The sequence below is a fragment of the Rhopalosiphum maidis genome, chromosome 1 (assembly GCF_003676215.2).
Source record: "Rhopalosiphum maidis isolate BTI-1 chromosome 1, ASM367621v3, whole genome shotgun sequence".
Taxonomy (NCBI): domain Eukaryota; kingdom Metazoa; phylum Arthropoda; class Insecta; order Hemiptera; family Aphididae; genus Rhopalosiphum; species Rhopalosiphum maidis.
In genome coordinates, this window is record NC_040877.1 from 50256636 (window position 1) to 50283215 (window position 26580).

The window sequence follows — 26580 nt, forward strand, 5'->3', positions numbered from 1 at the left end:
TAAATTTGAAATTCGTAATTTACTTGTTACTATATTTTTAATTTTTAAATTATTGCTTAGTTTAATGATTTAACGTCATGTCATTATTTCCAGCGTATCTAGATAGTACAACAAAATCTAGTTCAACTGCAGATGTGGAAGGTAAGAGAGTTTATTTTACTGATTTATAAATGAATGTACCCATTTATTTTTGAATCAATAGGTAGGTTTACCTTAGATTATGGACTTTTTGACCGTGTCAAAAAAATTGAATTTACAAACATTTCATAACTGATAAATATTAAGAAAGGACATTTGGTAATTATATTTAAACGTAGGATGTTTGGTCCACAAAATTTTTATTGTAAGATGTCTTGTTCTATCCTATTCTTTAAATAATTATTTTCTTCAGGGTTTAGATTTCTTTAAGACTATTCAAGTTTATTAACAGTTAATACATTTATTTTTATAGTCAATTTAATGTTTAAACTACAGTACATATACAGTAAAATCCCGTCACAACGAACTCCAGGGGATCGAATTTTATTTTCGTTATAACAGAAATTTTGCTGTAACGAAAATTCAAATAAGCTCTTTATAAGCCCTGCTTTTCAGCAGGGGACTTCTATGACTTTCGTTATAACAGGATTTTTTTGTTGTATTGGTATTCGTTGTAACAGGAATTTACTGTATATAATTTTAAAAATGTTATAACATTTTTAATATTTTTTAAATTAATTTATACAAATTATACAATATATAATTACAAATAATTAAATATGTCGGTAAGATAATTATATAAAGCCAAAACTAAAATGCTGTAAAAATGTATTATTTAAAAATAATAATAATATAGTCATAAAATTTTAATTCAATAAAAAAATATAAATTGATTTTTATTTCAACTTTATTTTAGTTTTGAATTTATTTGAGTGAATTGTTAGTTAATGTTGAATATTTTAATAATTTAATTTATCAATTTATCATAATCAATTTTATAATTTATTTTAATAAGCAAATGAAGAACAAAAGGTAGTACAATCAGAATGGCTTAAAAATTCTAGTTTTGAGCCTGAAGCTTCAAAACTTATTGACAATTTAATTAAAGAAGATAAAAAACAAGAACATGAGACAAATGTTCGAATTTCTTATAGACAGTACAAAAAATTACACGGGAAAAAGAAAAAAAAAAAGGATAAAAAACATGTTAAAAAAATTAATCGACCAAAGTAAGTCATAATTCAAGAATTTAGGTATTTTTGTTTCAAATCATTTTTATTAAATGCCTAAGTTATTTATGGTTAACTAAACTTTTTTCAGATTATTTGTTGACCAAATTTTAAAGGACTGTGATTTTGTTTCAATTGATTGTAAAAGAGAATTGGGAAATTTAAAAGTTGAAAAACTGTATAGACCTGCTGCTCCTATGTAAGTTAATTATTATTATAATAAGGATACTTCTGTCTGTATATTGAAGTATATTTAATTGAGATATTAAAATATTAATTTTTTTTGTTCTATTTTGTCTTAAGGTTTCGTGTCAGTAATAAATATCGTGTTCTAGATAATCAAGGATGGGCTTATAATTCTTTTAAGCAAAAACAAATTAAACGATATTACACTTTAAAAGAAAAAGATTATGGCAATAGAAGTATTGATATAAATATAGAAGAAGATTGTTTAAGTCAAAATAAAATGTTAATAAATATTCCTAAAAAAATTCAAAATGAAGATAATGATATTGAAAAAGTTGAGTTGAATTCAATGAAATGTGAAAATTATTTAACTGAATTGACTGCTGGATTTAATAAACATTTAGCAGAACAGCCAAATGATATTGATTCATGGATTAAATTTGTAAATCATCAAGTAAGATTTTATTTTAAATGTATTATATTTTTTAAAGTTATCTTAAATTCTTCTTTTTATTTTCCTTCAGTCTCAACTATTTGAGGTCAGTCGTCTTTTTTCTACATTTCTTTAGGGCTCTGTCCGCTACCTTTTATTTACTTATCCAAGGCTTTTTTCGTGTCATTTTTTATTTTGTTCATCCGTCTCTTTTTCTGTTTTCCTCTCTCTTGCTCTCTCTCTCTCTCTTTCCGTCTTTTTCTCTTTATTCATTTCGCAGTTGTGCTTGACTTACAGTCAAGCTTTTTCTCATAACATGAATAAACAATATCAACCTATTCTCTCTTATTTTATCTACAATTAGTGCTACTCCTACACTACCTTTAATATATTAATTTCTTACTCATTTCTACTAACCACACATTCTTCTTAGGATTTTCATCTTCACTACATTCAACCTCTGTTTTTAATATCAATATATCCACAATATTCTAATCCATATTACATGGCTGGCCTCATACTACTTTGTGAAAATTATTTTAAATTAACTTTGATACAAATTGTTAAACAGGAAGCGTTATATTCTTTAAACCGCGGGTATGGTTATAAATGTAAATTGAATAAAAAAGTTATCTTAGAGAAGCAAATTGCCATATTAGACAAAGCACTTTCATTCAATTTTGAAAATGATCAGCTTCTTGATATGAAATGGACACTTGCTGAAGATTATTTTACACCAGAAGAAGTAATGTCTCACAAGTTATTTAAAAATATTTTTTAACAATTGTATTTTTATATATTAGCTTAATAAAGAATTATTGAAAGAATTGGAAAAATATAGTTCATCCAAATCTTGTCAAGCTTTATTATGGTGTCACTATATAAATGTAAATCAAAACTCTTTATCAGATTGTACAACCTCCAGTGTTCTTAAAAGGTATTCAGATGCTATGTTTGCCTTAAGTAAAATTAAACGAGGTTTACCGTTGAATGAACAATTTGATATACAACAAAATATTATTGGTTAGTAATATATTGTATTAATTCTAATTCAATCTCCTTAATAATAAAATATTTTGTTATACTTTCACTTCTTATTATATATTATATTAATTAAACGATTTAAATATATTTAATGTATATGTACACGTTATAGAACTGTTTGTGAAGTGTGGTTTATTTCTGAGACAGGCTGGACATTATGAACAGTTGTTAACATTAATAAACATGTATTTTTCAATCAGCATTAATCACTTTGATAATGATCTTATTGAAAAGTTTTATATTGAATCATCTGATGACATAAGTAAGAAAACAAAACATATATAATATATTTTTTATGGTATCAATATAATGATCATTTATTATATTACAGTTTTTGATAATGAATTAAAAACTATGCCTCTGAATAAAGCATGGTATCAAGTAGAATCATTGCGATCACGTGATCGTTGGTTACCTCTTCCTAAGCATATGGCAGATGATGCTGAAGATCCTCAAAGAGTTGTTTTACCTGAAGAAATGGTAGAATTAGTTCAACCTTTAGCCATACATAAGTCTGTCATTGCAAATCTAGTTACTGCCTGCTTTATTTTACTAAAAATGCCGATTTTACCATTTCGTCATTTTGTTGCATACCAATTAGGCATTCATAAATGCCATTATTACTTAGATAGTCTTGAAATTGTTCTCAGTAGTCTCTTTATGGCTCGTCATTTTGAAGATTGTAAGTTAATGTTTACAATATGTGTGTTTAATTTCTATTATCCTTGTTATAATCATAATGTATTAATAATCATATTTTTTTTCTAGCAAACTTTGGTGAAAAAAAAGCAAGTAATGCATTGTTGGTAATGCTCAATACTGCAATGCCACCTAATTATTATGAAGAATCTATTTCCAGCCAAACATATTCTCGTTTTTTAACTAGTATTTTAAGACATATAACTGATTGCTTGTATGCTATGGATTATATTGATGAAGCTAATATGTTTTTAGTATGGTGGTTAAGATTTGAAAGATATTGTATGATTGTAAATTTTAGCTCTGATAACAGTCGTTTGGTGTCTGAAGTTAAGTTATTACTTGGAAAACCTCATTACAGGTAATATATCATTAAAATAAAGTAACTTTACCCAGTAAAAATATATTTTTATGTTACAGAAATAATATTCCTCTGTTCATTGAATTTGCATTACTCAAAAATCAAGTAGGCAAAAAAGATGATGCTTTGAAAATTTTACAAAAACTAATTGATGGTCAGTCTGTTTTGTTGGATAATAAACCAGTTTATTTAAACAATACTTATCGAGCACCATACACTGCTATTTATAAGAATATTGTTGAAATATTAATTCAATCTGAATGCAAGTAAGTAATATTTATTTATATTTTCTATATGTATATAAATCCTTATTAATTGTTGCGTTACTAACAATAACTGTTTTGGATTTAGAGAAAAAGCTTTACAAACACTTATAGCTCTTGCAACTGGAGTATTGCCAAAAAATGCAAATTTAAATTTAACAGAAGAAGCAATGCTTGTATTTGATAATATCACAGAGAGCATTTTAAAAGATAAAGAACAATTTGCATACTGTGATTTAAAGTATAATTACTTGCCACAATTTCTCATTGAATGGGTTATTTGTCGTGCTTGGTTTTTGTATTTGACTGAGAGTGTACAAATTTCTGTATCTATGCTTAAAGATGTAATTATAAAAATTAAAAATATTATTACAACAGAAAACTATCAAAAAAACCAGTAAGACAATTTTAATATATTATACTTAAGTTTAAATATTTAGTAATACATTTGAAATTGTTATAGTGCTGCTGAAGAAATCTTAACTGAAACTATGATTGTTATTTTAAATTATCATTGTAACAAATCAAAAACATATCATAAAGAATTAAAAATGTGTTTAAAAAGTGCTATATCAAAGTATTCTCACAATATGCAATTTTTATTTTCGATGGTCTGGAATGAGGTAAAATAAAAGTATATATATTTTAAAGGAATATATTCTATGTGCATTGTTAATTGAATGCTTATGTAGATTTAAAATTGTTATAATAACCTGTATGATAGATGATAATGATTTTTTTTGTGGTGCTCAATATTATCAGAGTTATTTGTTGTTAAAAGATATCAATGGCTGAATAAAATGATCAAATTATATGAAATGTTAAATAATATTTAATTATTATTGGTGGTTAATGATAATACATAATATATAATAATGAATAAATAACTAAGTTTATTATTGATGTATTAAACAGCAATTTCCTACTTAGTTATCTATTTACGCCAATAACATAATTATAACAATACACTTGATAATATACCATACTTTTAAATATATTTTATAAATCTTTAAAATTTATATAATATTTTAATTGAATATGTAGATTTTTAGTTATGCCACTAAAATCCTATACCTAGTATTAATATCAATATGGAAATTTGGAAAAGATTTAATACAAAAATATTTATTGTATAATGTATTATTATTAAAAATTTGTTTTCATTTCACTTTGTACAATACCCTTAAGTTTTTAAATTTTAATATATATTTGTTCTTCATTGACAATAAAGTTGTTTATTTATATTTTACAGACTAAGTATGGAGGTTTTGGAACACCACTATGGCAAATTGAAAATGTTTATGTTGATAATATTGTTGCTGAAAATATGGAAACTGTTAGATTAATGTTGATTCTAGTGGGTAGAGAACGATTGAGAATAGCAAGTGATGTAGCAAGAAAACATTTGAATGATAATAAAAGTTCCATGAGTATATACGGTAAAATGTTTTAATTTATTTTGTGACTAACATATGATTTTAAATTAGGTACCCATTATATACTTGAGGTACATTGAATTGAATTGATTTTTAATTCAATGTTATATAGTTATTAATTGTATCTGTAATGTGAGAGTTTTGTGGTGTTATTTAATATCCTATAAACTGAAATTAAATGATCTTTGATTTATGATACTTATAACTAAGTATTATTTTTATTTTAAAAAAGTAATAAGAGCTCACAATATTTTTTTAGAAAATAATAGTAGTAGATATTATAAATATGTTCATAATTTCTAAATGTTTTTGTACATTTTCAATTGAAAGATGTTTTAAATTACAATCTTTTACTATTTATATTTTATAAATCAGCTGAAATATTATTATACTTATATTTGTATTTTAATTGCTATTTAACTTTTTTTTTATAGGAGGTGGAAATATTTTAGATGTGTGCAAAAACATGCGTAATTTGTTTGACTATTTTATAAGAAATCTTAGCAATATCACAGGAATGAAAAAGTGTCCAATGTTTTGGCGACTTTATTTACACTATATTTCTGAAACCTCACCATCGGATTATAAAAAATGTTTCTATGAAGCTGTTGAAAACTGTCCATGGCATAAGGTATATTAAATTTTAAAATTATATATTGTTAACTAAAAAATGTGTGTTTACAGTTTTTATACATGGAAGCTGCATTTTATCTACTAGAAGAGCTGCCAAACATCTGTGACATATTAGTTGAAAAAGAGTTACGAATACACATTACACATGAAGAGTTGTTAGTGTTGAGAGAAGACTAAATTAAATATCATACTTATTAAAATCTATTTTTAATACTAAATAAATCATTAAAATATATTAATAAGAGAGTTCAATAATTCTTTTCAATTTATGATGTATCTTCTAATATATTTAAAAATTATTTGTGTAACGTATGACTATTTTTATGATAAGACTGAACATTTTGTATATTATTAATACATTAATTTAAAATAAATATTTCAATCGCAGAATTAATTAAGATGCTTATATTGCTATGAAAAATTTGTTATTCAAAATAATCTAACATGATATATAACTTAATGAACAGAACTTTCACTATGCTCTAAACTATAGAATTAATGATTTATTTAACATATTTTCAATATCAAGGAGATAGTTTTTAGTATAAAATTGAATCTAGTTAGTACTTTGTAGGAAATTTTAAATGACTATAGAGGATTTGAAACATACAGATTTTTGCTAAAAGACCTACTTTCGTTTCAACATATTAAATACTGATCAATCTTTTATTACACCATATACATTTACTCATTAAATTTGTCTTAAAAAATGTATACATTTTTTTATATCCAATAACCTGAATAACTAATTACACTTGTTTGGTAAATTAATGGAAAAGTTATTTTTCTAATATAATCTGAACTCAGAAGTAAATACATTATGATTTAATATGTTTTCAATGTCAATGTTCATAGTTAAGACTTAAAAATGTTTTATAATATTTCACAACTTAATATTTCTACTGATTTATGCGGGTTTTTGCTAGACTCTTATTTTAAGTTTTAGTAAAAAATAAACAATTTTTTATTGTATTTTCAAACATAAAGTGTAAAAATTAGAAATTTAATATGGATTTGAACATAAAATGCTTTTAAAAAAATTGGAAATCAGTTTTTTGATAATTTTTAATAACTTAAAGAATACCTTATGATGAATCTTGTATTAAACTTTCAAGTATTTTTACTGACAAACTATCATATCTGAATAAAATAAAAATAAAAAATTTAATTAGAATCTTTAAATAGAACACAAATTAGCAAAATATTTTGAAAATGTTATAAATTATAATGTTTATTAGATGATTTCATTAATATTTGATAAAGTTTTCAAGTTTCTACAGTTATTAATTTTTTAATTACAATGAGAAATGTAATTGATTTTACAAAAATATGATTCTATATAAAGATTCTTGTTTTTTGAATTATTGTGAAAATTAATCTGAATTTTTTATTCTTTCAAAGTACTAACTAGGTTCAATTTTCTACTAAAAACTATCCTCTCAATATTGAAAATATGTTGAATAAATCATTAATTCTATAGTTTAGAGCATAGTGAAAGTTCTGTTCATTAAATTATATATTATTATACAATTCACAAATACGATAATTGACTTTATCTCATTTTTAGTGACCAATTTCTAGACAACCGTTCACCATTCCCTATCGATTTTCCGGTGAATCGAGTTTCACCAGCCCCTAGTAGAAAAATAAATCCTGTAGTATTACAAAGAGTTCTATAAAAAAAAAAAAAACATATGATCTATCAAATAATTATAATATTTATCATCCGTGGCAAACGATAATCGTCGTCATTTGTAGGAGACGATTAACAATTCTAATATAATTTTATTAAACAGTCGTCAAACAGCCTTCAGTACGAGACAAGTACTCTCACAGTCTCATTTTCATAAAATATTTCAATAATTTTATTCCGAAGCGTAAAGAAGACGAATGAAGAAATAAGCTAGCTGTTTCTTCTGTACTGGTCCACGTTATATAGCACAGCTTAATTTCGCCGAAAACCATCGAAAGATATACTTACGTAAGTTTATTTTCCTATAATTTTGGGCAATAATAAATTTAATTTTTATACTTTAAATAAATGTTTATTGACTTGTATAAGCTACTACCCCGATAACGTAGACCTATATTTTATTTCCGATCGTTCAATGCAGTTGGTCGGCAACCGGCGGGTTATTGTATACGACCCGTTTTAAATTCTTAAACGATGAAATCATTTTTTTAAATATTTTATTATTTTTAAGTTCTAGATAATATTTTTTTTCATAGTAAATAATTTAAGAATATAAAATTTATTTTTGTCTGGTCCGCGAACTGTTTTTAATTTGTGAATATGGCATGAGAGTTCAAAAAGGTTAAAATTCAAAAATAGTCAAGAATAAAATAAATTCGTCAATTTATTCCTTGGGACCTTGGATCCTGGACGCATAGCAATGAATGTATATTGACTTTAAAATTATTTAGTTTTTTTTTCTATCTGTTATGAATTCTTGTAGCAAACATCACTTAGTTCTTTGGGTGGTTAATAGTAAAATAAGATTTAAGAAATATGGAAGATTTTAAACGTTTTTAGGCTGTATCATGGAAATATGGAGGATTTTAATTGATATTAGGGATTTTAATAAAAATATGGAGGAAATATATATAGTTTGACGGCTTTATCATGGAAATATGGAGTATTTTAATTGGTATTAGGGATTTCATTGGAGATATGGAGGATATTAAACAGTTTGACGGCTTTATCATGGAATTATGGAAGATTTTAAACGTTTCTACTGCTGTATTATGGAAATATGGAGGATTTTAATTTATATTAGGTGCTTTAATGGAAATATGGAGGTATTTATATGGTTTTACGGTTTTATCATGGAAATATTGAAGATTTTAAACGTTTCTACGGCTATATTATGGAAATATGGAGGTTTTTAAACAGTTTTACGGCTGTATCATGGAAATATGGAAGATTTTAAATGGTATTAGGGATTTTAATGGAAATATGGAGGATATTAAATGGATTTAAGAAATTTAATGGAAATATGGAAGAATTTAAACAGTTTTACGGTTTTATCATGGAAATATGGAAGATTTTAAACGTTTTTAGGCTGTATAGTGGAAATATGGAGGATTTTAATTGATATTAGGGATTTTAATAAAAATATGGAGGAAATATATATAGTTTGACGGCTTTATCATGGAAATATGGAGTATTTTAATTGGTATTAGGGATTTTAATGGAAATATGGAGGTATTTATATGGTTTGACTGCTGTATCATGGAAATATGGAAGATTTTAAACGTTTTTAGGCTGTATCATGGAAATATGGAGTATTTTAAATGGTATTAGGGATTTTAATGGGAATATGGAGGATATTAAACAGTTTTACGGCTTTATCATGGAATTATGGAAGATTTTAAACGTTTTACGGTTTTATCATGGTAATATGGAAGATTTTAAATGGTGTTAGGGATTTTAATGGAAATATGGAGGATATTAAATGGATTTAAGAAATTTAATGAAAATATGGAAGAATTTAAACAGTTTTACGGCTTTATCATGGAAATATGGAGGAATACATGTAGTTTGACAGCTTTATCATGGAAATATGGAAGATTATAAACGTTTATGGGCTGTTTCATGGAAATATGGAGTATTTTAATTGGTATTAAGGATTTTAATAGAAATATGGAGGAATTTAAACAGTTTTACGGCTTTATCATGGAAATATGGAGTATTTTAATTGGTATTAGGGATTTTAATGGAGATATGGAGGATATTAAACAGTTTTACGGCTTTATCATGGAAATATGGAAGATTTTAAACGTTTCTACGGCTGTATTATAGAAATATGGAGGCTTTTAAATGGATTTAAGGAATTTAATGAAAATATGGAGGAATTTAAACAGTTTTACGGCTTTATCATGGAAATATGGAAGATTTTAAACGTTTCTACGGCTATATTATGGAAATATGGAGGTTTTTAAACAGTTTTACGGCTGTATCATGGAAATATGGAAGATTTTAAATGGTATTAGGGATTTTAATGGAAATATGGAGGATATTAAATGGATTTAAGAAATTTAATGGAAATATGGAAGAATTTAAACAGTTTTACGGCTTTATCATGGAAATATGGAAGATTTTAAACGTTTTTAGGCTGTATCGTGGAAATATGGAGGATTTTAATTGATATTAGGGATTTTAATAAAAATATGGAGGAAATATATATAGTTTGACGGCTTTTTCATGGAAATATGAAGAATTTTAATTGGTATTAGGGATTTTAATGGAAATATGGAGGTATTTATATGGTTTGACTGCTGTATCATGGAAATATGGAAGATTTTAAACGTTTTTAGGCTGTTTCATGGAAATATGGAGTATTTTAATTGGTATTAAGGATTTTAATGGAAATATGGAGGATTTTAAACAGTTTTACGGCTGTATCATGAAAATATGGAGTATTTTAAATGGTATTAGGGATTTTAAAGGGAATATGGAGGATATTAAACAGTTTTACGGCTTTATCATGGAAATATGGAAGATTTTAAACGTTTTTAAGCTGTATCATGGAAATATGGAGGATATTAATTTATATTAAATGTTTTAATGGAAATATGGAAGTATTTATATGGTTTTACGGTTTTATCATGGAAATATGGAAGATTTTAAACGTTTTTAGGCTGTATAGTGGAAATATGGAGGATTTTAATTGATATTAGGGATTTTAATAAAAATATGGAGGAAATATATATAGTTTGACGGTTTTATCATGGAAATATGGAGTATTTTAATTGGTATTAGGGATTTTAATGGAAATATGGAGGTATTTATATGGTTTGACTGCTGTATCATGGAAATATGGAAGATTTTAAACGTTTTTAGGCTGTATCATGGAAATATGGAGTATTTTAAATGGTATTAGGGATTTTAATGGGAATATGGAGGATATTAAACAGTTTTACGGCTTTATCATGGAAATATGGAAGATTTTAAACGTTTCTACGCCTGTATTATGGAAATATGGAGGCTTTTAAATGGATTTAAGGAATTTAATGGGATTATGGAGGAATTTAAACAGTTTTACGGCTTTATCATGGAATTATGGAAGATTTTAAACGTTTTACGGTTTTATCATGGTAATATGGAAGATTTTAAATGGTATTAGGGATTTTAATGGAAATATGGAGGATATTAAATGGATTTAAGAAATTTAATGAAAATATGGAAGAATTTAAACAGTTTTACGGCTTTATCATGGAAATATGGAAGATTTTAAACGTTTCTACGGCTGTATTATAGAAATATGGAGGCTTTTAAATGGATTTAAGGAATTTAATGAAAATATGGAGGAATTTAAACAGTTTTACGGCTTTATCATGGAAATATGGAAGATTTTAAACGTTTTTAGGCTGTATCATGGAAATATGGAGGATTTTAATTTATATTAGGTGCTTTAATGGAAATATGGAGGTATTTATATGGTTTTACGGTTTTATCATGGAAATATTGAAGATTTTAAACGTTTCTACGGCTATATTATGGAAATATGGAGGTTTTTAAACAGTTTTACGGCTGTATCATGGAAATATGGAAGATTTTAAATGGTATTAGGGATTTTAATGGAAATATGGAGGATATTAAATGGATTTAAGAAATTTAATGGAAATATGGAAGAATTTAAACAGTTTTACGGTTTTATCATGGAAATATGGAAGATTTTAAACGTTTCTACGGCTGTATTATAGAAATATGGAGGCTTTTAAATGGATTTAAGGAATTTAATGAAAATATGGAGGAATTTAAACAGTTTTACGGCTTTATCATGGAAATATGGAAGATTTTAAACGTTTTTAGGCTGTATCATGGAAATATGGAGGATTTTAATTGATATTAGGGATTTTAATAAAAATATGGAGGAAATATATATAGTTTGACGGCTTTATCATGGAAATATGGAGTATTTTAATTGGTATTAGGGATTTCATTGGAGATATGGAGGATATTAAACAGTTTGACGGCTTTATCATGGAATTATGGAAGATTTTAAACGTTTCTACTGCTGTATTATGGAAATATGGAGGATTTTAATTTATATTAGGTGTTTTAATGGAAATATGGAGGTATTTATATGGTTTTACGGTTTTATCATGGAAATATTGAAGATTTTAAACGTTTCTACGGCTATATTATGGAAATATGGAGGTTTTTAAACAGTTTTACGGCTGTATCATGGAAATATGGAAGATTTTAAATGGTATTAGGGATTTTAATGGAAATATGGAGGATATTAAATGGATTTAAGAAATTTAATGGAAATATGGAAGAATTTAAACAGTTTTACGGCTTTATCATGGAAATATGGAAGATTTTAAACGTTTTTAGGCTGTATCGTGGAAATATGGAGGATTTTAATTGATATTAGGGATTTTAATAAAAATATGGAGGAAATATATATAGTTTGACGGCTTCATCATGGAAATATGGAAGATTTTAAACGTTTCTACTGCTGTATTATGGAAATATGGAGGCTTTTAAATGGATTTAAGGAATTTAATGAAAATATGGAGGAATTTAAACAGTTTTATGGCTTTATCATGGAAATATGGAAGATTTTAAACGTTTTTAGGCTGTATCATGGAAATATTGAGGTTTTTAAACCTTTTTAATGCTGTATCATGGAAATAAGGGGTATTTTAAACAGTATTTAGCCCATTTAATGGAAATATGTAAGATTTTAATTGGTTTTACAGCTTATCATGGAAATATGGTAGATTTTAAACGGTTTTTCGTCTGTGTAAGAAATCATGGATGAATTTTTAGGATTTTAATAGGATTTTATGTATTTTAATGTTTTTTTAAGGGAATATGGATGATTTCTAATGGTATTACGGCTGTTTATGGAATTATTAATGAATTTATGACAGTTTATCGGCTTTTGATGGAAATATAGAAAAGAATTAAAGGATTTATGAATTTTTACTGCTTTACATGGAAATTTGAAGGATTTTTAAGATTGTTTTGGACTTTTAATGTTTTATCATGGATAAATGGAGGATTTTCTACGTTTTTTGATGGAAATTTAAGCAATATCAAGGAATTTTTTTAAATTATATGGACTTTTACCACTATTTTATGGAATTAATGAGGAATTTTAAATGTTTTAATAGAAATGCGGAGGATGTTAATCGGTATTACGGCTCCTAATAAAAAAATCAAAGATTTTTAAGAATTTTATGGATTTTTACACCTATATCATGGAAATATAGAGGATTTTATAATGATTTTACGGCTTTATATGGAAATATGGAGTAATTGATGATTTTTATGGAGTTTTAAGAAATTTTAACGTTTTCTACGGTATTTTATTGAAAAAATAGAGAAGTTATAAAATTGGGTTTTTAAATTATTATTAAAATGTTTCCATTTTGGTTTGTGCCAAGTACTTTTTGTTTATGGAATCTTTTGGCTTTTTTCTTGAATTATTAGGAAATTTAACGATTTAAGAATTAAAGTTATTTTAAAGGAGTTTAACGACTTTTTATAGAATTATAAGGAATGTTAAGGATTATTAAAGAATTTTATGGATTATTATTGCTTTTTAAGAAATAATTATGGATTTTTAAGGATAATTACGGCTTTTTTTATGGAATTATAAGTAATTATTGTAAAGATTTTATTGGCTTATTTTGGAATTATAAAAAATATTAAGTATTTTTATTGTTTTAATAATTTTTACGGATTTCTAATAGAAATATAGTGATTTTAAGGAATTTTAAAGATTTTTTTTGGAAATGATTATGAAATGTATGGATTTTATGGATTATTACGGCTTTTAAGGAATTATATGGATTTTTACGGATATTCATCAATATACAGAGTACTCCACGGATACACCGTCCGGGTAGCAGATTATTCATAGAAAAAAAAATACGAAAAAAAACTTACATAATCTTCGATTATTCTCGGGAAACCGAGTTGTGTCAATCTACAGTCTATACGTAGTTGTGCACCGCTGCCGAAGAAACTGCAATTTTTCTTCATATCGATCTTCATCGTGATTCTAAATGAGAATAAAAATATATTTTTTACTTAAAGACTTGTTATTTAACGATTGTTCATTATGACTATTTTAGAATTATTAATCGTCTCCAACGAATGTCGTCGATTGTCGGATAACGAATATTATAGTATGATAAATCTTTTTTTTTTTTTTTTTAGAACTCCTTGTGATATTATACGGTCTATTTTTCTATTTTAGCTGTTTGACATACGTAATGAAGATGATTACAAATTATTTAATTTAATCTGTGAGAATAATAATCCAGATAAAAATAATAATAGTATTAAATATTTGAAAAAAATAATTATGATTACTATCGTTATGTTTTTGAGTTATTATTTCTGCATTATTTTGATTCTAATCACGCAGTGCTTTAACTTAATCTTACATATTACATTAGATGCAATTACCTCTGTTTACAGATATTGTGAACGAAGACACCTATCATAATAGAAAGAAATTCATCCATTTCGTTTATTGTGGTTTCTTATTGTAACAAATAGTACCTAGTCACTAATCAATGCTTAGGGAAATCAATTTACTTTTTAAACTTAAAATGAAATATATTCATTTTTATGAAAAATCCGCTACCCGGATGATATAATCGGTGTAGACGCATATTTTATTAATTTATAAGTTATAATACTTAACTTCAAACAGTCATAATATAAGTTTCCAGTAAACATTTAATTTTTGTTTTTGCATTAAAAAAAACCTAATGAGAATTTCTATAAAACATTTTAAAATTGTAGGTATAAAAAGAAAACAGTTATATGAATACTAACGAAAAAAATAATTTGAACATTTTAAAAATTTGTAATAATAAAAAAATAAAGAACATTGTTTATATAATTTCAAAATATTTTTAAAATAATAGCATAAATAAGAAATAATAAGATTATAATATTATTTGTTTTTAAATTATAACACGATATAAAAATCATTTTAGAAGAATTATTTATTTATTTATATTTTTTTTTTTTGGGGGGATGATTAATTAATACTCAATAGGTCATAAAATATTGAATTTCAGTCATAAAAAATAATGTGACTTTCCAGTAAGCCTTTTATATTTGTTAAAGGTAAAAAAACTAATGAGAATTACTATATTAAATTTTTAGATAAAAAGACAATATTATATAAATATCTGATAAAAAAATAATTTGTAAATTGTATAGATTTATACAAAATTTGTCAACATTTTAATTAAAAACGTTTATAAAAATACGAGTATATCATGACTATACATTTTTGATTACAGTAATTTAGTGAACGACTGATGAGGAACACTGTATTAAATTTTAAATCATATTTGCTATCGATAATTTTTATCGACTTAAAAAAAAAAAAATTTAATTATTTAAAATAGGTAATTAAAACGTTTTTATAATTAATTTTTGTTTTTGCATTAAAAAAACCTAATGAGAATTTCTATAAAACATTTTAAAATTGTAGGTATAAAAAGAAAACAGTTATATGAATACTAACGAATAAGTAGTTAAAACGTTTTTATAATTATACAATGTATAAGAAATCATAATGTAAACAGTTGGTAAAATTTCCAACATTCTATGATTAGTATTTTTGAATTAAAACTTAATAAATTAATTAATATTGTCGAAAGTATACAAGTACATAGCGTAATGAATATGATTCCAGTGTTTCCGATATTATGACAAGATCTGCACTTTTTTATTTTATTTTACTATTAACCACCCAAAGAACTAAGTGATGTTTGCTACAAGAATTCATAACAGATAGAAAAAAAAACTAAATAATTTTAAAGTCAATATACATTCATTGCTATGCGTCCAGGATCCAAGGTCCCAAGGAATAAATTGACGAATTTATTTTATTCTTGACTATTTTTGAATTTTAACCTTTTTGAACTCTCATGCCATATTCACAAATTAAAAACAGTTCGCGGACCAGACAAAAATAAATTTTATATTCTTAAATTATTTACTATGAAAAAAAATATTATCTAGAACTTAAAAATAATAAAATATTTAAAAAAATGATTTCATCGTTTAAGAATTTAAAACGGGTCGTATACAATAACCCGCCGGTTGCCGACCAACTGCATTGAACGATCGGAAATAAAATATAGGTCTACGTTATCGGGGTAGTAGCTTATACAAGTCAATAAACATTTATTTAAAGTATAAAAATTAAATTTATTATTGCCCAAAATTATAGGAAAATAAACTTACGTAAGTATATCTTTCGATGGTTTTCGGCGAAATTAAGCTGTGCTATATAACGTGGACCAGTACAGAAGAAACAGCTAGCTTATTTCTTCATTCGTCTTCTTTACGCTTCGGAATAAAATTATTGAAATATTTTATGAAAATGAGACTGTGAGAGTACTTGTCTCGTACTGAAGGTTGTTTGACGACTGTTTAATAAAATTATATTAGAATTGTTAATCGTCTCCTACAAATGACGACGATTATCGTTTGCCACGGATGATAAATATTATAATTATTTGATAGATCATATGTTTTTTTTTTTTTATAGAACTCTTTGTAATACTACAGGATTTATTTTTCTACTAGGGGCTGGTGAAACTCGATTCACCGGAAAATCGATAGGGAATGGTGAACGGTTGTCTAGAAATTGGTCACTAAAAATGAGATAAAGTCAATTATCGTATTTGTGAATTGTATAATAATATATAATTTAATGAACAGAACTTTCACTATGCTCTAAACTATAGAATTAATGATTTATTCAACATATTTTCAATATTGAGAGGATAGTTTTTAGTAGAAAATTGAACCTAGTTAGTACTTTGAAAGAATAAAAAATTCAGATTAATTTTCACAATAATTCAAAAAACAAGAATCTTTATATAGAATCATATTTTTGTAAAATCAATTACATTTCTCATTGTAATTAAAAAATTAATAACTGTAGAAACTTGAAAACTTTATCAAATATTAATGAAATCATCTAATAAACATTATAATTTATAACATTTTCAAAATATTTTGCTAATTTGTGTTCTATTTAAAGATTCTAATTAAATTTTTTATTTTTATTTTATTCAGATATGATAGTTTGTCAGTAAAAATACTTGAAAGTTTAATACAAGATTCATCATAAGGTATTCTTTAAGTTATTAAAAATTATCAAATAACTGATTTCCAATTTTTTTAAAAGCATTTTATGTTCAAATCCATATTAAATTTCTAATTTTTACACTTTATGTTTGAAAATACAATAAAAAATTGTTTATTTTTTACTAAAACTTAAAATAAGAGTCTAGCAAAAACCCGCATAAATCAGTAGAAATATTAAGTTGTGAAATATTATAAAACATTTTTAAGTCTTAACTATGAACATTGACATTGAAAACATATTAAATCATAATGTATTTACTTCTGAGTTCAGATTATATTAGAAAAATAACTTTTCCATTAATTTACCAAACAAGTGTAATTAGTTATTCAGGTTATTGGATATAAAAAAATGTATACATTTTTTAAGACAAATTTAATGAGTATTACATATACTTGGTTAGTTGGTTGTAATAAAAGATCGATTACTATTTATAATATGTTGGAACTAAAGTAGGCCTTTTTAGCAAAAAACTATATATTTTAAATCCTCTATAGTTATTTAACATTTCCTACTATCAGGTGGTAAATATCATATTATTCTTATTCTTTGGGTAGCTATTCAGTATTCAACACGATTTAAAATAAATAGTTTGTTTTGGGAGTCTTAGAAAATATCTTCAAACTTCAAAGATATAGTTTTATCACAATCATAGACCCAGTCACGTATACTGTGGTGGAGAGTTTTTTTTTTTTACGTGCCTGCATATACCTATTACTTATAAAGTCTATGATCATTGGATAAATAAATAAATAAATAATTAATATAATATACATGGACATATTAACCCTTTCAGACCCGACTTTTTGAAAATTAAAAAAAAAAATTTTTTTTTCATCATATTTATATTTATAGTCTTAAAATTAATTTTGCTGAGTTTCGTAATTTTATCATTTTTTTTGCGAAGTTTTAAGTGGGTACACTATAGTGTACCTTGGGTCTTCGTGGAGACAATATTCATCTATAAATAAATTTTTCATTGTGTTAACTAATTATTAATCTAAATTAATCTTTTTCGATATTAAGAAACAAATTTAGTAAAACAAATCAAATAAAGTTTATTTTTAAAACCTTTGAAAAATATAAAATTAATACAGTATTCTCCTGTGCTTTTTAACAATAAAAATTGTATAACAAATCATAAAATTACAATCTTTTTTGTAAAATAATAATAATTATTCTCACAATTTCTGGTTTTTCGATTTCTACATATGCCTTTTTCTTTTTGTCCCAACGCTCAACTTTGTCAACATCCCCAGATGTTACGTAATTAGAACCAAGAGTAACTGCTTTATTATCAAACCATTTTACAAGTCCTATATTACAATGATTCATATCTGTGGTAACTTCAAATGCAGTGCCTCTACCCATTTTCCGCATTTGTTTGTCACTTAAAAATGGTGATTGTGCAAACCAATTTGATCTAATTGTACCAACCGCGTAAATGTTCAACTGTTGCAATCTCTCAAATAATCCAAATGACGAAAAATAATTATCAAAATACAAAAAATGGCGGTTCGGAGGAACATTTTGTGTTCATTTCGTTTATATTTGTTGGTTTGAATCTCGAAATTTGTTTAGAAACTGCGTATAAATTTGTGAAAAAAGCCATTTTTTCAAAAATGTCATTATTAAAATATTCACTAAAGTATTCTAATGGAGATCTTAGTAAAATAGGATATATAGGTTGATCTAAGTTTTCCAAATGCAGACGTGGTTGGGTAAAAGGTTTTTGTGCCCAACGAACATCACATTTTTTAGTTGTTTCAAAATTCTTACCAACAACACTATATTCATTCTCATTTTCAAAATTACCATCGTTATTTTCAAATTCATTTAAAAGCTCAGTGAGTTCTGCTTCAGGAAAAAAGTCTTCAGATTCATTACCACTATCTAATTCCCCAATATCTGATACATTTCCGTCACCTAATAAAACTAATATGTCATCCTCACGAAGCATTTTATACTGTTTATATAAAAACGTTTTTTTTTTTTACAAAGAAGTGTTGAAATAACGCAAGAAAATGTAAACAATTAACAAAATTTACATTCTAACGTGTAAGTATTATACTACAATAACTACATAATATCATTGTACACATAATCGGAATATTAATTATTATTATCATGATAACAAATTGGCGCGGCAAAAAGACCGCTAACGTGATACGAAGACCCCTGGTACACTATAGTGTACCCATATGTTTCCGATATAAAATAAAAACTATTCATCTCAAAGATGTTATATAAATTGGAAAACATTCGTTACCATCTTTTCTCATAGGAAAAAAAAAAGATCAATCAATAATGGGATCTAACGGAGTAACAATCAATTATAATTTTAAAATCTATTATCAATTTTTTGATTCAGGATTTTTTTTCGATTTTTGATTATAAAATAAGTAGAATTACGAATACATCGTTCTTATCATTTTTATTCAAATGTACATGTTATTTTCATTTAGAAACAATTATCATTACGCGGAAAAACCAAATCGTTCATTAATAATAATTTACTGAATTTTGAGTACACTTATAGTGTACTCTGGGTCTGAAAGGCTTAACTAATGGTCCGTGCGTTCTACCCCCACCCTCACCCACGTACCAATGTTTACTTCTTTCATCATAGTGTGAGAGAAACAGCAATACTATCTAATAGATATCTCGGGAAAAATCATGGAGTAAATATGTCCTATGTTTTTAACAGCCACATTCGGAGTAACTGATATTCGGAGCAGTACTATAATTCGGTGAAATCACTTTTCGTGGGTACGGTGTGATCCTCTTCTTATTCTTATTGTTTTATCCACCTTGTTCATGGTTTTATCAGAATTTAACGGAAAATAAACAAAATGTATTGTTAAAAAATGTTTATAGTGATTAGATACTAGAGATTAAATAATAAATAGTAAACGTTAATTGAAAAAATAATAATGAGTATTAAATAATTATAAGTATTCGTTCTATCACTTACACAAGTATCAATTTTCGAACCATTTATTATTATAAATATTTTAACAAATACATTTATACATGTGACGTATTATTTAAATGTTCTATTGTTATCACTTATATTTCATTAATTTCAGTTAATTTTAATTTAAATGTTTCTTAAGTTGCTAGAAATTATTAAAGATTAGGTACAACCTATTACAAATTTGAATTTTGTTTCAAATTATTCTTGAAGTAAGAATTTGTTATTTGTATTTTTCTTAGATTATTTTATAATAAAATGTGTTTATATATACATTATGATTTTGTATTAGACCTTAAATTAAATATTTTTTAGGTATTAAGTTCATTTACTTCAAATATGGACCATTTAATATCACCATCATTTCATAACCATTTGAATAATTTTATTATAGCTGCTAAACAATATTCATGTTGCCACGATAAATTATCTTTAAATGGAGTTCTCTGTTCATTACAAGTATGTATTTAAAATTTAATCTATTTACAGAGTAACATGAACAAAATTGAGTTTTATTTTATTTCCCTATCTTTTTAAGTTTACTTATACCCATATTTCCAAGCATCAAAACAAATACAGTAGATTGTGTTATTCTAACTATAACTATTATTAAACTCATACCTATATCAGTATATAATATATAAGGTATAACAAGACTATTTGACAAACTTCCATTTTAAATGTTACTATATTTGTTAAATAGCCCTGTTACAACCTGTATAATATAGCATATAATATTATTTAATTATTGGTTATTATATTTATTTCTGATTATTTATCATAATATGTTAAGGCTAAATATAAATTATAAATTATTGTTTGTGTATTATTATTTTTCAGGTCCTTGGACAATTATCTAATGAATTTATTTTTATTTCAAAAGACACATTAACACATGATTTTTATATGAAGTTATATGAATTGATGAGTATTACTAATGACGATTCTGAGATTATGTGGGCAGCTGTTAATTTTTTGCAGACCATTGTAAAGCAAGGATTTTTTCATGACATAATACTAAACAAAAATGAATTAACACTAATTTTGACAAAATTACTTAAAGATGAATTATCATTAGATAAAAAAATCAAAATACTAAAACTACTTCATGTAAATTATAGTTTATCATCAATTTGATATTTTAAATTATAAGCAGAGCTCTCGAGTTAATTGTATATTTTTTTTTGTGAATTTTAGAACATCCCAAGTAAGATAAAAATCTGTCCTAAATGTCTTACAGAAATGTTTGTATATTTATGGATTTTATTATTATTTTGCTTGTTTAGAATTATATGTGCTATTTTTAGAAATATTCTCATATTTATATGGATCAAATTGAGTTCAGTTGATTTTTTTTTATTCGTTCATCAAGAAAGTTTGATATTAACATTGAAATTATTAGAAATTGTAGAATGGAAATGATATTCAATAGGTATTCTCTATATCTATCAAAAAATTAAATTAAAAATAATTAAAAAAAAAATTTAAATATTCTTTTTAATACTTTATTTGGCATATTTAACAAATTTTTAATACATAACAAAATTTCATTTAATATGCAACTTTTTATACTATTACTACTGAGCCCTGCTTATATGTATAATTAACTTAACTATTAGATATAATAGATTATGAATTTTTAGGAATTAACATATAGAATGAAACTACAATGGCAGGAAAGCCATTCATCTGAACTAATTAGTATGTTAATAAAATGGATATCAACAGAAGACAAAGATCTTATATCATTAAGCTTAGGAGTTTTAGTAAATGTGTGTTGTAAAAACAAATTTGCCATATTTACTCTTGTGAAATGTACACATTCTAAATCCTTCATGCGTCTACTTTTAAAACTACAATCCGATGATATATTTATCAAAATTCAAGTGTATAAATTATTATTAATTTTAGAACATGTATCTGGTCAGATACCACATGTTGATGTTAACAATTTAATTGATGTAACATTTGTTGTTTTGGAAGAAGGACTTAAACTAAAAAATGTATTTGTTTTACATCATGCAGTTGACTTTTTTATTGATATTAGTGAACATGCACGTTGGAAAAATTATGTTTTAGAATATGACGGGTATGTTTATTTTAAATTTTAATGTGTTTACTATTTTCTAACTTAAATATAATTATTTTTTAGCTATAAAACAAATGTAATTAAAATATTAGAAGCTATGAATGATTTTAAATGTATTGAGAAAACCCATAACAATTATTACTTAATATTGCAAAGTGTGGACTTACTTTTGCAATTTGTCCATCATATAATCCAATTCAAGAATGAAGATTTAATCATATTATATCCTAAAATAATAATATACATTTTGCATTGGACTCAATTTTCAAATCTTCATGAACAATCAATGTCAATTTTACAAACAATAATTATTAATGTACGAAGTTATAATAATTCTATGGATCAAACGCTTCAATGTGATATTTATGAAAATCTGGAGAAGAGTTTATATGTAAGTTTAATGTTTATATATGTAATAAAATAATTTAGTTTCAACAAAAAGTTGTGAATCAAATACTTTTAATTAGATATTATAGTTTAATTTTAAAAAAATAACCTGATTAAAATAGTAGACAAACTATTAAATTAAACTTTTAGTTGCAATGAATATATGTACTTCAACATTAGTTTAAAAAAACACACACACAAATAAATAATGGGGAGAATTTTTTAATATTAATTAATAATTATTAGTACAACAAATAGTGAAATTTTTAAAATTAATATTAAATTTATCTACTATATAAAAATGTATTCATAGTAATTATATTTTTCAGGTTTTACTAATGATTTTATTTGAACCAAATAAAAATATAGAAAATAATTCTAATATATGTACATGGAATAAATATGCTATATGCTTAAGACTTCTTCAAGAAATGTTAAAAATGCAAAATTTATATGAAATAATTGAAGAAAAACTTAATATTTCAGTATGAAACATTTTTTTAATTTTGTATCTAATAATTTAATACTGACTTTTGTTTTACAGTCTCTTCAGTCTTTATTTCATTCTTTGATATTGATTGATATTAACAATTTAAATAATCTACAAAATATCAAATTTGTGTATATCGAAGCTCTATGTTTTTTATCTGAATTAGTGGCAAAGAATCCTACTTGGATGTCTTTATATTCTGAGATATTGAATCAAAAACACGTTTATCGTGTACTTGCATTTATAATTTATAAAGGTTCAAAAAATATGAAACAAAAAGTATTAGATCTCATAACTAAATTTTCACAACAAAGGTAACACATAATGTATAATTTAACATAATATTTATTTTAATTATATTTTAATTTATATTTAGTACTTTAATGTTATCCGATTGTTTGGAAGAAATAGAACAATTATCTTTAGCTAAAGTAAAAAATATGACAACTACAAATTCAGAAATAAAGCCTATATGTTCATTTGCTCAAGAAGAACAAATACAAATGTTTATTGATAAATTAGAAAATATATTCAATTCTAATGAAGTAAATAATTACAATATTTTTATTTTAAAATTTTTTTCAGTATTAATCAAATTAAATATATTTTTTTAGAAACTTAGTATAAAAACGAGTAATGTTATTACATTATATCAGTACAAAATGAATACATTTAAACAAACTGAAGTGTGGTTAAAACAAAGTCTTGATAATGCGTCTGAAGAAATAACACGGTTAAATTATAAAATAGTTTGTTTAAATAGTGAATCAATGGAACTAAATCAAATGTTATTAGATAATCATAAAGAAATTGAAGAGTTGACAATAGAAAATGAAAATTTAAAAAAAAAATTAAATGATATTACAGAACAATTTGCTACAACTAGTAATGACTTTGCAAAAGTAACTAAATCATATTATGCAAATTAAAATAATTAATAAGCATATTTAATTATATAAATATATTATATTACCTTAGCTTTCTCGAAATTATGAATCAAAACGTCAAATTATTCAAGAGCAAAATGCATCAATAAAAAACCTTGAAAAACAATTAGAAGAACTACATTTAGAAAGCGATAAAATGAAAACTAATTTACTAGACCAATTAAAAAATGAAAAAGCTGGTAAAAATTACATTTATACTATACATTTTTGAATTTATAAATGTTATTATTTGTTTGTGTATAAACTTTAAAATGTATAAATATACATTTTTAATTATTATTATTTTAGAAAATAAAATTCAAGTTTCAAAGTTGGAACAACAATTAACTGAAAAACAAAGTATCATTAATGAAAAAATAGAAGTAAGTTCTAATAAACTGTTGTTTAAATTAAAATATTTAAATAAAATCAATAATTTAATATTTTTATTTTTATTTAATATTTTTATTGATTGAGCATGTTTTATATTTTATTATATCCAACAGGAAATCAACAACAAAGTATCTTTTATCAAAAATCTAGAAAACATTGGTTTAGAAAAAGATAAAGATATTATTGATTTGCGTAAACAACTACAAGAACAACATAGAGTTCGTGAAATGATAAGTCAAATGTTAGCTGCTACATCCAGTAAACCTTAATTATCTGATATCTAATCTTGACTTAGTTAATTTGTGTTCCTAAGTTAAATCTAGAAATCTATGTTTAAAAAAAAAAAATGTTTTATAACCATCATAAGTTAATTTCACAAAGTTAATTTAATTATGTGTTTTTAAATCATAGTTTTTACTTATTTAGTAAGTATGTTTTTATGACTAACATTTTTCTAAAATTCACATATAGATATGAATTGATTATTTAAAGAAATAAATTATTTAAAAGATTTTATATTTCAGATCTTAACATTATAATGTTTAAAAATGAATATAATCTTAATTAAAAATGCTTTTTAAGCTTAAGATGTTGAAAAATTATGTTTTAAAAAATAATTTTTTAATGTATTTTTGTTTTTTTACAATAAATACAGTAAATAATTTTTTATAATTCTATTATTAATTCATTATTAATAATGTAAACCATCAACCACTAATAAAAGCCTGTATTATACATAATTATAGATAACTAATAACTATACAGATTAATACAATATCTTAGAACATATTAGAAACAATCCTGTATTGTTTCATAGAAAATTTCTTGTATAGTAAATTATAATAAACTACACAAATGTATTGTTAAAATAAAATGTGTTTAAATTTATCTTTATTGAAAGAAAAATTACTTTTTTACTTAAGTAAAGTAATTTTAATAAAACTTAAATATGTATTAGTTATTTCTTATTTGCTATTTCTAAATTATAATAATCTGTTTATATATTTTTTCTTTAATTTTATGTTGATATTATAAGTTACTTTAAAGATCGATAAGCATTTTGTTTCATTGACTTATTGTACTATTGAGGTGATTTATTTTTATTTATATCATTATTGTATACTTTTAAAGTTTATTAGATACTATATTTGCTATTAAAATAATTTTTATTAATATTTTTTCTCTCTATTTAGTAATTTAACTGTCCATTACCTTTTTATTTTATAACATAATGAGTATACTAAATTATTGTCATTATTTTTATATTTTTATAATTATTATTTGTATTTTTTCATTTAAAAAAATATTTGATTGTTGAAATTCTTGAAAATATAGTAGAAGATCTCACATGAGTTTTCTCTTATTTTTATAGCTATGTACAATTATTAAAAATATATAGGTACAATTTTGTTTTAGATGCATTTGAAGTTAAAATTTTTCAAAATCAAAAATTACAAGCTAAGTACCTATTTTGTAGTAAAATTTATAAAATCTTTAATTTTTATAGCTTAAGTTTGAATATGTGATGTAATATTCCTCATAAGTCATAAGTATTTCATACTTGAATTAAAGAATCTAAAAAATATGCAAACATAATTATTTTTTTTGACATTTGAACAAATTTATGTATTTTAACTATGAATAACGATGTTAAATATTGTATTTTAGGTCAAAAACTTTAAGCCTAGTGACTTCAAACTTTTACGTATATTATGATTTTACCATATGTTAATGCCTGATTCTTCACTTGCATAGAATTCAATTTCCGAAAAAATGTTATGTACTTGTACACTAGTCCAGTGTTTCTCAAACGGTATATCGCCAGGTAAGTCTAAATGTATAGCAGAAAGTACTAATATTAAATGTACAAACCTTGTTGACACTATATTTACAAAAATTAATAGTTATTCTTAT

The 26580-nt window shown here is 24.2% G+C and overlaps 2 protein-coding genes across 4 annotated transcripts; both read left to right on the forward strand.

The window, feature by feature from the left end:
• On the forward strand, positions 1 to 6645 carry LOC113548222 (protein NRDE2 homolog). The gene is made up of 15 exons (XM_026948989.1): positions 1 to 141; positions 995 to 1208; positions 1300 to 1407; positions 1512 to 1848; positions 2399 to 2572; positions 2631 to 2850; positions 2984 to 3133; positions 3203 to 3553; positions 3640 to 3931; positions 3991 to 4197; positions 4283 to 4591; positions 4658 to 4817; positions 5447 to 5633; positions 6065 to 6261; positions 6315 to 6645. Exons 1-15 carry the CDS (start codon positions 78 to 80, stop codon positions 6438 to 6440), a joined length of 3096 nt encoding a protein of 1031 aa, XP_026804790.1. The 5' UTR covers positions 1 to 77; the 3' UTR covers positions 6441 to 6645.
• Positions 6646 to 20158: 13513 nt separating this feature from the next.
• On the forward strand, positions 20159 to 25101 carry LOC113548423. 3 transcript variants are annotated; one of them, XM_026949292.1, is made up of 12 exons: positions 20159 to 20176; positions 20697 to 20840; positions 21222 to 21491; positions 22025 to 22470; positions 22534 to 22861; positions 23187 to 23342; positions 23402 to 23661; positions 23724 to 23892; positions 23962 to 24249; positions 24326 to 24473; positions 24583 to 24656; positions 24780 to 24935. In XM_026949292.1, the coding sequence occupies exons 2-12, from the start codon at positions 20721 to 20723 to the stop codon at positions 24933 to 24935; spliced, it is 2415 nt and encodes an 804-aa protein (XP_026805093.1). In that variant the 5' UTR covers positions 20159 to 20176; positions 20697 to 20720. The 3 variants fall into 3 exon arrangements, with proteins under 3 accessions (XP_026805093.1, XP_026805092.1, XP_026805094.1); XM_026949291.1 differs by lacking the exon at positions 20159 to 20176 and adding an exon at positions 20536 to 20593; XM_026949293.1 differs by lacking the exon at positions 20159 to 20176 and having other exon boundaries at positions 20721 to 20840; positions 24780 to 25101.
• The last annotated feature ends 1479 nt before the right edge of the window (positions 25102 to 26580 follow it).

Excerpts from the sequence above, each read along its gene's own strand:
- LOC113548222 (XM_026948989.1), top strand. The coding sequence starts at position 78 with ATGTCATTATTTCCAGCGTATCTAGATAGTACAACAAAATCTAGTTCA. Across the intron at positions 142-994 it reads TTCAACTGCAGATGTGGAAG|CAAATGAAGAACAAAAGGTA; the intron begins GTAAGAGAGTTT and ends TATTTTAATAAG. Across the intron at positions 4,198-4,282 it reads TTAATTCAATCTGAATGCAA|AGAAAAAGCTTTACAAACAC; the intron begins GTAAGTAATATT and ends TTTTGGATTTAG.
- LOC113548423 (XM_026949292.1), top strand. The coding sequence starts at position 20,721 with ATGGACCATTTAATATCACCATCATTTCATAACCATTTGAATAATTTT. Across the intron at positions 20,841-21,221 it reads GAGTTCTCTGTTCATTACAA|GTCCTTGGACAATTATCTAA; the intron begins GTATGTATTTAA and ends ATTATTTTTCAG. Across the intron at positions 23,343-23,401 it reads AAGAAAAACTTAATATTTCA|TCTCTTCAGTCTTTATTTCA; the intron begins GTATGAAACATT and ends TTTGTTTTACAG.